General features: G+C 35.4%; 1 protein-coding gene across 3 annotated transcripts in view; it reads left to right on the plus strand.

Annotated features, from left to right (window-relative positions):
* Positions 1-875: 875 nt before the first annotated feature.
* The window catches only part of LOC122357971 (pleckstrin homology-like domain family B member 3), a 22819-nt gene continuing 11194 nt past the window's right edge, over positions 876-12500 (plus strand). The window contains exons 1-7 of one of the 3 annotated variants that reach the window (XM_043257677.1): positions 876-1094; positions 6501-6643; positions 6719-6820; positions 7957-8094; positions 8165-8293; positions 9542-9709; positions 11853-11963. In XM_043257677.1, coding sequence (XP_043113612.1) covers positions 1088-1094; positions 6501-6643; positions 6719-6820; positions 7957-8094; positions 8165-8293; positions 9542-9709; positions 11853-11963 — 798 coding nt within the window. In that variant the 5' untranslated portion in view covers positions 876-1087. The remainder of the gene's footprint in view (positions 1095-6500; positions 6644-6718; positions 6821-7956; positions 8095-8164; positions 8294-9541; positions 9710-11852; positions 11964-12500) is intronic. The other 2 variants (XM_043257676.1, XM_043257678.1) reach the window with 2 other exon arrangements.

Raw genomic sequence — 12500 nt, forward strand, 5'->3', positions numbered from 1 at the left:
TGAGTGGACGCACGCTCACTGCTGCAGGTTTACGAGTGCACTGGATGTGAAAGTCAGCACTGTCTCTGTCGAGCCCTCAGAAGTGAACTAAACTGCAGCTCGCAAGCCGCACAATATGAGGTCAAACCTGATTATTTACACACAAATAAAATAAAATGAGTTCATGTTGACTACCTGAACTTAACCGTCACACTTTTACACCTGGTTTGCATTTATTAAAACTAATTTGATGAAATTAAACCATTCGTTTCTTTACTTTGCTTTCATGTCATCCTCCACCAAAAACCTTACCTTTTTTTTTTAGAATATATTATGAAATATACAATATATACAAAGTGCTTGTGTGTGTTATTGTAGTTAACTAAAATTGAAACTAAAAGCTAAAAACGCTTTACCTGAAACGTTGACTGAAATGAAACGGCCGGTTTTATATCAGCCAGTTAAAAAGGAAAACTAGTTTTTTTATTGTTAGTTTAGAAAAAGTATATAAACAAAATACAAAAACTGAAAAAAAAAATAATAATAATAATAATATATATATATATATATATATATATATATATATATATATATATATATATATATATATATATATATATATATATATATATATATATATAAAACTACGATGGGTGGTATATGTTATATTTAGATAACCTGTGTAACGTTATGTACTATTATGACATTTCACCTGTTGACGGTCACATTCAGCATTGGCTGTGTTTCAAACCTCAGAGAGGCGCCCTATGTAGACAGCGTACTAGAGCGTCACGTGCTCCCGACGCTGACTCCCGCGCGCCGCCCACGCGCTGTCCAAGTAGGCGGCGCAACGGAGTTTGAGACGCGGCCGGTGTGACACAAACACACGCTCCCACTCCCTCTCTCTCTCTCTCACACACACACACACACACACACACACACACACACTACTGAGTGAAAGTTGGAAATCCCGCCGGCCGCGTCGAGTCGTATCGCTTCACGTGAGAAGCCCGCGCTCGAGTTTAAACCCATCGCCGTTTTGTCGTTACTCTCTCGTCCTCAGACTCCAGGACCGTTGGCGGATCTGAGGCGGAAGTTCTACACAGGTATGATCGGTACGTTTATCTCAATTTATCGATAAACCAGACGCGCTGATAAGAGCGAAACCGACGCGATTAACCGCACGCTTCCCTGGGAATCATGTAGTAGTCTTTAATAATAGATCAGAGTCGGAGATTTTTATTTTTGACAGGCGTGATTGATTGACAGGAATGATTGACAGCTCCGAAAACCCCGCGGAAAGAACCTAAAGTCTGAGTGAAATCAACTAAAGATGGTGGGTTTAAACTCTACAGGCGGTTTAGTCGGGATTAAGTGTGAGGTTTTAGTGAAATACGGTTTTAGGAGAGCTGCGGGCACGGGCTTAAAATAACATGTCGTGGTAATACCGTGGTATTTTGCGAAATACTGAGTAAATAAAAATACTTGGAGATATGGAAATAAACCACCAGGTGTACTGGTTAGTAAGACTAGTTTACATCGAAACCAACGCTAAAAGTCGAATTAAAGTGTGTTTACTGTGCTAGTTCATCTGCCAGCAGCTTTATTAATTGATGTTTTAGTTAATTTACAGTAAACATTATGTGACATTAGTGTTTACTACATGATTATAAATCATATTTGATGTCATAACTGTGTATAAACCAGCATTATATCAGCTGTCAGTCACTTTAGAGGAAAAAAAGGTGTTTATATATATATATATTAATATATATATTAATATATATTAATACTAATTTATTAATTATAATATATATATATATATATATATATATATATATATATATATATAATTAATAAATTAGATCTTAAATATTTATTAATTTTGGGATGTATTAAAATAAATAAGGTATTAGTATAAACATAACAGTACAATTTAAATAATAAATACATATTAAAATTAACTAGGGTTAATATACGTTTTCAGTAACTTTACACAAATGCAAAATAATACTTAAATAATGCGTGTAATTTGATTAAAATAAAATATTTAAATAATTGACTAAAATAAGTAACATACAAATCATCAAAATAAATAAAAGCAATTAATAATGCATTTAATTTGATGAAACAAATTGGTTTACAAACATATGAAAAATAAGTAAAAAAAGGGCTTAGATGAAATAATATGTGAATGAATAAGATAAATAGTGCGTAATACAGTACTGTAGTGAATAGAGTAAAATGCGCTAATATTAATGAAAAATTATTTCGTCATAAATAAATGTTTTGTTATTTTAAATAAATATTTTTTGTTCTAAATATTTTTCAAATAGTGAAATGTTTACAATATTAATATTTCACTGCATAAACTGGGTCTTTATACAGTACGTGAAAATATATGGGCGCCTTTTAAATGCTCTGCGGATGTTATGGAGAGCTGGAGAATGTTGAGTACTGTAATTATAACGAGGCGTGCTAAACGAGCGTGTTTCAGGTGTTTCGTTTGAGGCGTGCTGCACACAGGTGAGGCGTTTAATTACTCGCTATTCCTTCTCTTGTTGCTTCGTGAAAATTACTAGCAATTTCTGAGTGAAAATGGTTGAGGAGTAAATATTACAGCTATAAAAACGCCTTTACAGGATCACACGGTTTGGTATTTCGTTCATTTACCACGGCGGCGTTGTGTCTTGTTGGGGATACGTTTGGTCAGACGTAATGAGGATACCATCATTTAGGGAAGATTTACCATCGTGATACAGGGGCTGTGTTTAAAGTGGAAGGAGAAGTAAAAAGACGTCGAATTTCCCTTCAAAAGAAGTCATTTAATACACGGCGCTCCCACGGCTTTCACGTTTTAGTGAACTTAAAGCTGAAATATTATGTAACGTAAGAGTTCACTTTATTTGTACACTGTACGTCGCATTAGCATTACTTTTGTAAACAATAATAAAAAAATTATTAGTTCTCTCAAACAATTATTTGATTATTATTTATATATATATATATATATATATATATATATATATATATACATGATGATAAATATATACACTTTTAAATTTAAATAACTTTAAATCTAATGAATAAATAAATAAATGTTTTATTAAAATAAATAAAAATGTATATTTCAATAAAGAAAATATGTATCTCTGAATAGACATGAATAAAAGCTCAATTTTTTCCAAATAACACTGGAGAAATATTTATAGTGTTAATATTTCACTTTATAAATTGAGCCTCTGTATATAGAATAAATAGAAAAATAAATAGAAAGCTTGTATTTGTGAGTTTTATTTAATTAGATCATCGTTTTCATCATGAAGGATGGTAACGGCGTGCTCTTTTAGCGTCGCCTCGAGATAGCGTGGTCATATTAGCAGCATTCACAGAGGTAACCACACCGGGGGATATACATGTCACTATGGTGGTGTACGCTGATCGAGTACCGCGGTGATCCCGTAATCTTGAGACATATAAAGTGTCTTGGAACGCCAAGGGAAAGTTGTCGGTGCAGCGGGGTTTGGTAGTGAGCTGAGAAGTGATTAGTGAGTGAGTGTGAATGAGCACTGGTTAGTGAGCGTCAGGAGGGATGTTTATCAGACGCTCTCTCTCCTGACCGCTCTCCCGCGGGTCTCGTGAGCTTTCACGTCTGCATCTTTATCCTGCTGGACTTCAGACATTCAGATAAACAGCAGGTTAGGTTGGGTTTTCTGCCTTAATCTCCACCAACACCTAGTGAGCTGACTATGTAGGCAGCGTTATGTGACTTCTACAGAGCCGTCTTTTAGCTATAAAGCGGATAAAACTTTAAATTATTTAATTTAATTTTTTTTTTAATTTATACTCAATTATTTACTATTTTCATTTAGTTTTATGCTGTCTCCTAAGGCACTTTCCTTTAAAGCCAAAAAACGAATAAATAAATAATAACTTTATATTATTGTGTATTTTTATTATATATGTTTATATTTAAATTAATGTTTTATTTATTTAATACATTATTTTAGCCAAAGAGCACAAAATATTTTATTATTTATTTTATTATGTATGTCTTTTATTATCCCGCCATATTTCATATTATGCATGATCATGACAGAAATCCTAATTGTTGATATTCTCTTGTAAATGCGATTATTAATTACGATCATCACCATTTATTAAATGATATTTTATACCATTGCCTGAAGCAACCGCATACCATTTTTACTGAAAACCTTTTTATTTTCTATAGCATTAAGCCTCAAATGTGAAATTTACATCGGATTGGTTTCTTCTTTGAATAAAAAAGTAAAATATTCATAGTGTCATAATACTATACTAAAAACTAAAATGAAAACAATGCAGAAAGCAAAGAGCACACAGAAGAACTTTAAACGATTAATCTGCCGCGGTGAACTAGTATGTAATTGTGGCATTTGTAATATTTGTAAATTTGTAAATTACAATAAAAAAAAAAATTAATAAATTTTGCGGCTTCTAAGAGGCTTTCTTTCAAATTTTATATTAAATAATTTAATATTTTTCAGCTTTCTTAAACAACTTTTAGCCAGATTGGATTTATATTATTTAATATAATTTAATTGATTTAATTTATATTATGCTTTTATCTCATCCCTCTTTTAGACATTGTTATATTAATGTGTATATATATACACACACACATAAATATATATTTTCCTTTTCAGAGACGTTGTTTTGTTTGTTAGCTGTTAGTTAGAGTCTGCCGGCTCTGGTTTTGATCAACGGTACATGTAGTAAATACACACACAAAAAGACCTGCTTTTGTCATGAAGGCCGCGCTAAATTCCTGTTTAAACAAGCTATTGTGTGTGTGTGTGTGTGTGTGTGTGTGTGTGTGTGTGTGTGTGTGTGTGTGTGTGTGTGTGTGTGTGTGTGTGTGTGTGTGTGTGTGTGTGTGTGTGTGTGTGTGTGTGTGTGTGTGTGTGTGTGTGTGTGTGTGTTCAGAGGGGCCGTGGTTATTCTAGGAACACACTCTGATCTCTCTCTGTGGAAATGTGAAACGGCTCTGTGACATTTTAGAAGAGACTGTGTTTGGAGCTGGTCGTATCTGAGTTTTATATTTATCTGTGCGCCGGCGAGGCCTAATAAGGGCCGGGGAGAGGCTGGGAGAGTCTGTTCCCACGCTCAGCGTCACGCTGTGGAGAAACACCTCAACTCACCTGCTTTCATCTGCACACCCTTTACTGTGCTTTGTTTTGAGGAAGAGAGAACGAAAACGCTTTTCTATCACTTTCTGTCTAACCTCTATTGACCAGTGCTGCTTATTTATAGCTGACTTTCAAGTGTTCTATAGCCAAGAAAAATCTAAACATGTATATTTTAATATATTTTATTCAGTTTAAATAAATAAATATATATATATATATATATATATATATATATATATATATGTGTGTGTGTGTGTGTGTGTGTGTATATAGTATATATTAAATTAAGTGTAATACATTAAGCATAATTACACTATAATTAAATGCATTATTTTATTTAAAATACTATTGTATATCTGTGTATGTTTAAAATTTTAATGTTACATTTTTATATATTTATAGTTAATAAATGCTTTTAAATTATTGACATTTTTGCCTCTTGACACAATGATTATTATTATTAAACCTCACCGGTAAAGGAGCTGTTCATTGTAATAATTTAGATTTAGATTAAAATTAGATTTTTATTATTATTTATCTTTTTTTATTTCTGCTTATATTTAAAATTAAAACTATAATAATTAAATATATATATATTGTATATATATATATATATATATATATATATATATATATATATATATATATATATATATATATATATATATATATATATATATATTTATTTATTTTTTTTTGATAAAAAGGCAGAAAATGTCAACAATTTTAAAGTATTTATTAACTATAAATATATAAAGATTTAACATGAAAATCTTTATATATTTATAGTTAATAAATACTTTTAAATTATCTACATTTTCTGCCTTTTGACGCAATAATTATTATTATTAAACTCCAGCAGTAAATTAATTGTAATTTTTAGTTTTGCCTTACAATTTTTGATAAAAATGTATTTATTTATTTGATTAAAGTATGTATTTATAACAATCAGTTTTGTATGTCTGCTTTTAAAATGTACTATATTTTTTTACTTTTTATTTTTAAATAAATACTTTTTTTTTTTTTACCGAGACAGTGATAGCTAATTATTATTTAATATATTATGAATATTTTATTAGTAATAATTTAGATTAAAATGCCAGTGTTAAGCATTTCTGTGGCACGTTTTACTTTCCTAGGATGTTTTGCTCATTGATCTAAGAACTTCTAGAACACGTTATGCGCTGTTTAGCAGACAGGATTTCACTTTTACCGTGTTCAGAGCATGTTAGCTTGAGCATCAGTCATTTGAGCCATGTTAGCTGCCTCCCTCGAGCCGGATTGAATTACTGTAATGTGCAGGCGTCCCATCCCTCCACACTTAACCAGTCTCCACTCCTGTGCAATCAGACATGCCCAGACACAATATGGAGACGCAGAAGAGTCAATGGGATCCGGTCTGGAGATCTCCGTGGATCGTGAGAGTGGAGCAGAGCCCCGCCTCCTCGGGGGCGGAGTCAGACACCGAGGGCAGCAGCACAGAGAGCGAACGGGTAAATACAAGCTTTTCTTCTCATAACCGGTCCGGCGGATCAACCCCGCTCATCTCTCGCTCTGTGATTAAACAGCATCGAGTCAGACAGGGAGGCGGAGCCGTGGTGACATCACCGTCGATGCTGCAGCAGCGAATCACGGAGCTCGACCAACAGAGGGAGGAGCTAAAGATTGAGGTGAGTATCCTTAAGGAAACTGATGGTGAAAAAGATGAAGAGTAAACACTAGCTGTGATTATATTAACATGTAAAATAGTTAATGAAGGAAGACGAGTAGAAAATGACCTATATCCAAAATTTCTTTAATAAAAAGAGAAGAAGCCTAGACCTGTTTTTTTTTTTTTATTCTTGGGTCGGTTGTCAGATTTAATACCCTAAACCACTTACGACAACAAAAGATAAATGCTACTTTTTTGAATTTTATATTTATCAAAGAAAGTAAAAAAAAATAAATATATATATATATATATATATATATATATATATATATATATATATACTTTTATTTTTTTTTATATTATTTTTTTTCAAGCAGCAAAGCATAATATTAGAATGATTTCTGAAGGATCATGTGACTGGAGTAATGATGCTAAAATTCAGGAATTAATTATTAAATGTATTAAATTGGAATTGTATTCAAATATAAAACAACACTTATTTTAAAAAATAAAAACATCTCTAAATTGTACTGCTTTTGATGCTCTTTGGATCAAATAGATGCAGGCTTTTAGAGCAGAAGAGACAGAAAAAATCTTTCTGTTCAAAAACGTTTGACTGGTACTTTATACTCAAATTTCTTTCTTTTATTTTCTTTAATAAAAAAGAGGAGAAACACTTTCATGCTTGGGTTGCCAGATGTGTTTAAATCCTCTAAACAGAGTTTCTCTCTTAAAAGGACACCTCTTTTCCCCTTTGTTCACGTTGTATTTCCGGTCTGGCAGATATTAGCTCTCACGTTGCAAAAGTCATTGAGCTGTGTGTGTTTTTTCTGTTGTGCAACTGTATAAACAATAACATGCATTATGTATGATCCGTCTTGTTTTGTTAACATTAGCAGTCAACAATGAACATTTGGCAGATTCTGCAGTGTTTATGTAAACCTCATAGGCAACCGTGTAAGAAATAACATGCGTTTTGTAGGATCCCACTTGATGTTTTAAAATAATATTAACATTTTGATCCTGCAATGGTTATGTTAGCTTCATACAATCGTAAATAAACATGCAGTTTCTATGATCCATCTTGTTGTGTTAAAATAATGATCGCTTAGCGGATTCGGCAGTGTGAACGTAACCGTGTGTTTTGTGGAGCAGCTGCAGCTGGAGGTGGCGCTGCTGCGCGGGGAGCTGCAGGCCGAACGGGAGCGTCTGCGCAGACACACGGAGCAGCTGCAGGTGCTGCAGGAGAAGGACAGACAGCGCAGGAGCCAGCGCCTGGCCAGCAGACACAAGGTCTGCGTCTGATCTCTTCACCCTAATGATGCGTGATTAGTGTTTGAGCTGAAGATGGGCTGTTGTTCAGGAGCGAGTTCAGCTGGAGGAGCAGCGTGTGAAGGTGGAGGAGGTGAGGAGGAGGTGTGAGGAGATGGAGAGGCAGATTCCCTCGCAGCCGGAAGACCAGCGAGAGCAGCTGCTGCTTCGACTGCAACAGGTGAACTTTAAGGAAACATTGAGTGGCCAGTCACAGATGAGAGGAGGGTTGTTTTCAGATATTCAGACTAGTGTATATATATATATATATATATATATATATATATATATATATATATATATATATATATATATATATATATATATATATATATATATATATATATATATATATATATATATATATATATATGTGTGTGTATATATATATATATATATATATATATATATATATATATATATATATATATATATAAAATGTAAAATCGTTAATGAAGGAAGACGAGCAAAACATTTCTTTAATAAAAAGAGAAGAACCCTAGACCTGTTTTTTTATTTTTGGGTCGGTTGCCAGATTTAATACCCTAAACCCCTTACGACAACAAAAGAGAGATAAATGCTGCTTTTCTGAATTTTATATTTATCAAAGAAACCTAAAAAATCCACTATATATATATATATATATAAAATAAATGCATTATATATTAAATGCGTAATATATTAAATGCATAATATATATATAATTAATGCATAATATATATATAATTAATGCATTGAGTGGCCTGTCATATCCACCAATGACAGATGAGATGAGATATATATATATATCTCATATATATCTATGTGTGTGTGTTTGTAAAATTATATATTTTTAGCATCATTACTCAGTCACACAAATTTTTTAGAAATCACGCGGATATTCTGATTTGCTGTTCAAAAAAACTTTTATTATTATTATGTTGAAAACATAGGTTTGCTTTCGGGTTTTTTCCATTAATAGAAAGTTCAAAAGAGCAGCTTTTATCTGAAATAAAAATTGTATGACTTTATGAGTGTCTTTGTCATCACTTTATTTAAAGCATCCTGTTTATTCATTTATATAGCAGTATTATATAATGCAAAAACATTAACCCATTTAAAGAAGCTCTGAAGACTGAAGCAATGATGCTGAAAATACAGCAGCGCTTCACAGAAATCAATGAACTTTAACACATATTCACAGAGAAAACTGCTGTTTTGCATTATAATAATTCACCGTTTTTACTGTATGTAAAAAGTCTTCCCGGACCCAAACCTCTCTGTGTATACATTTACATCTTTAATAATAAAAATAGTTCATTTCAGCTCTGCCTTTCAAATGTATTTTAATTAAACGTTTTATTTTTCTAAGATGACAGCATCAGGTCAGACAGCTTGCACTCTCAGGAACGGTGAAAAAAGTGTCCCTTCTGTGATAATGTGTTTTCAGGAGAAGGACTCGCTGGAGGTCACGGTGAGAGCGTTTGAGGACATGGAGTTCCACATTCTGGAGCTGGAGAGCGGCGTGGAAGACGAGCGGGAAGGAGAGGACGGAGAAAGTGAGACGGTCATCGAGCGAGAGATCACCAGAGTCCAGCACACCAGCAACGCTTCTCAGGTGAGAGCAAAAACTCATCAGTTGTCAAATGCACTTCACCCTTATTTGCTTAAAAGTCTGTTTGCTAGTAAACACCGCTCTGCTTAAAGTACACACATCTGTCCGAATCAGTCGTGAAAGCGTAAGTCTGTTTGTTTTTGAGTTTCTGCTAAATGGGATTGAGTGAGTCTTCATAGCGACCTTACATCATTGTTTTCCCAGAGGCCGGTATGACACTCTCACTGGCCTCTCATTGGCTGTTATGTCATCAGAATGGTATGCAGGACTGACGTACTGCTCGTGCTGACACACACACACACACACACACACACACACACAGTCACATGATGCAGTAAAGCAGATAATTACATCAGGGGCCACAAAACACACAGAGACAGACACACTGAGACGGGTCACTCCTACAAGAGCTGAAAATAAAGTATGCACAAAAGTATATATATATTTTATTAAATATGATAAATGAATATGATTAAAATAGTATTTATTTACTATATAGTACTTATGTATATATATATATATATATATATATATATATATATATACGGATAGAGCATTATTTAGTTTTATTTAGACACACACATTAAAAGCTAGTAATGTTATACAGTGTGTTACCCAGTGTGTGAATTCAGGCTAACATGGCCTTACTCAGTTCATTAGTGTCTAGTGTGTAGTATATAGTGTTATAGTATATAGCGTGTAGAGTGTAGTGCTCAGCGTGTAGTGCTCAGCGTGTAGTGCTCAGCGTGTAGTGCTCAGCGTGTAGAGTGTAGTGCTCAGCGTGTAGTGCTCAGCGTGTAGAGTGAGTGTAGTGCTCAGCGTGTAGTGCTCAGCGTGTAGTGCTCAGCGTGTAGAGTGTAGTGCTCAGCGTGTAGAGTGTAGTGCTCAGTGTGTAGTGCTCAGCGTGTAGAGTGTAGTGCTCAGCGTGTAGTGCTCAGTGTGTAGTGCTCAGCGTGTAGTGCTCAGCGTGTAGAGTGTAGTGCTCAGTGTGTAGAGTGTAGTGCTCAGCGTGTAGTGCTCAGCTCAGCGTGTAGTGCTCAGCGTGTAGTGCTCAGCGTGTAGTGCTCAGTGTGTAGTGCTCAGTGTGTAGTGCTCAGCGTGTGAGTGTAGTGCTCAGTGTGTAGTGCTCCTCAGCGTGCAGAGTGTAGTGCTCAGCGTAGTGCTCAGCGTGTAGTGCTCAGCGCCAGAGAGTGTAGTGCTCAGCGTGTAGTGCTCAGCGTGTAGAGTGTAGTGCTCAGCGTGTAGAGTGTAGTGCTCAGCGCAGTGCTCAGCGTGTAGTGCTCAGCGTGTAGAGTGCTCAGTGCTCAGCGTGTAGTGCTCAGTGTGTAGTGCTCAGCGTGTAGTGCTCAGCGTGTAGTGCTCAGCGTGTAGTGCTCAGCGTGTAGAGTGTAGTGCTCAGCGTGTAGTGCTCAGTGTGTAGTGCTCCAGCGTGTAGTGCTCAGTGTGTAGTGCTCAGCGTGTAGTGCTCAGCGTGTAGAGTGTAGTGCTCAGCGTGTAGTGCTCAGTGTGTAGTGCTCAGCGTGTAGTGCTCAGCGTGTAGTGCTCAGCGTGTAGAGTGTAGTGCTCAGCGTGTAGTGCTCAGCGTGTAGAGTGTAGTGCTCAGCGTGTAGTGCTCCAGCGTGTGTGCTCAGAGTGTAGTGCTCCAGCGTGTAGTGCTCAGCGTGTAGAGTGTAGTGCTCAGCGTGTAGTGCTCAGTGTGTAGTGCTCAGCGTGTAGTGCTCAGCGTGTAGTGCTCAGCGTGTAGAGTGTAGTGCTCAGCGTGTAGTGCTCAGCGTGTAGTGCTCAGCGTGTAGTGCTCAGTGTGTAGTGCTCAGTGTGTAGTGCTCAGCGTGTAGTGCTCAGCGTGTAGAGTGTAGTGCTCAGCGTGTAGTGCTCAGCGTGTAGAGTGTAGTGCTCAGCGTGTAGAGTGTAGTGCTCAGCGTGTAGTGCTCAGCGTGTAGTGCTCAGCGTGTAGTGCTCAGCGTGTAGTGCTCAGCGTGTAGGGCAGGCAGGGTGTAATGTGAGTGGTGTAGTCGGCTCTCATTGACTCAGCTGCTCCGGATGACAGATCTCTGACCCTGAGCACGTTACAGCAGCAGAGCCGGAGCGAAGATCACGCTAATCTCGTGGCTTCTGTTTAAAACGCTTGACCGATCTTGTCCTGCAGGAACGAGTCCAGCAACTAGAGAAGCAGCTGAAGGACATGGAGAAAGAGAAGGATAAAGCGCTGAGTTCCCTCAGACAGGAGAAGAAGGAGCTGCTGCACAAGTCTCAGAAGGTAAGACGTCTTCTGTAGAACAGGGTGGTGTTCACGTCTGTCTTCAGAATAAGCACTAAGATAAACTAAGAGTATATTCAGATGAAAACTAATGCAAAATATTGTTAAATACTAAGACAGTATAGTAATGATACTAAAATAACATCAAATAACAATACTAAAATAAAACATTAGAATTAATCACAATAAACTGAATGTAAACAGAATATTTAAAAACAAAAAAAAAATAGTTATGTGTATTTTTTTTATTTTATTTAGTTTGATTTGAAGTACTAAAATTACTACAACTAAAACAGAAATAAAAGCAATAACATTGACTGAAACACAAAATTAACAAAATTAAAATAGAAATACAAAAATTAAAATGAGTGATAAATACTAAGTATAGTAATGATAATAAAATGAGGCTTCTCCTAGGCCAGTGCTTTTATTGTTAACTAAAGCTACAAATACTAAACAACATTTATGTACATTTAAATGAAACTGAAATTGTTAGTTATATTATGCAAATTTACTGATTTATTAGAATTACCACGA

This window comes from Puntigrus tetrazona, chromosome 14 (assembly GCF_018831695.1).
Source record: "Puntigrus tetrazona isolate hp1 chromosome 14, ASM1883169v1, whole genome shotgun sequence".
In the NCBI taxonomy this organism is placed as follows: Eukaryota; Metazoa; Chordata; class Actinopteri; order Cypriniformes; family Cyprinidae; genus Puntigrus; species Puntigrus tetrazona.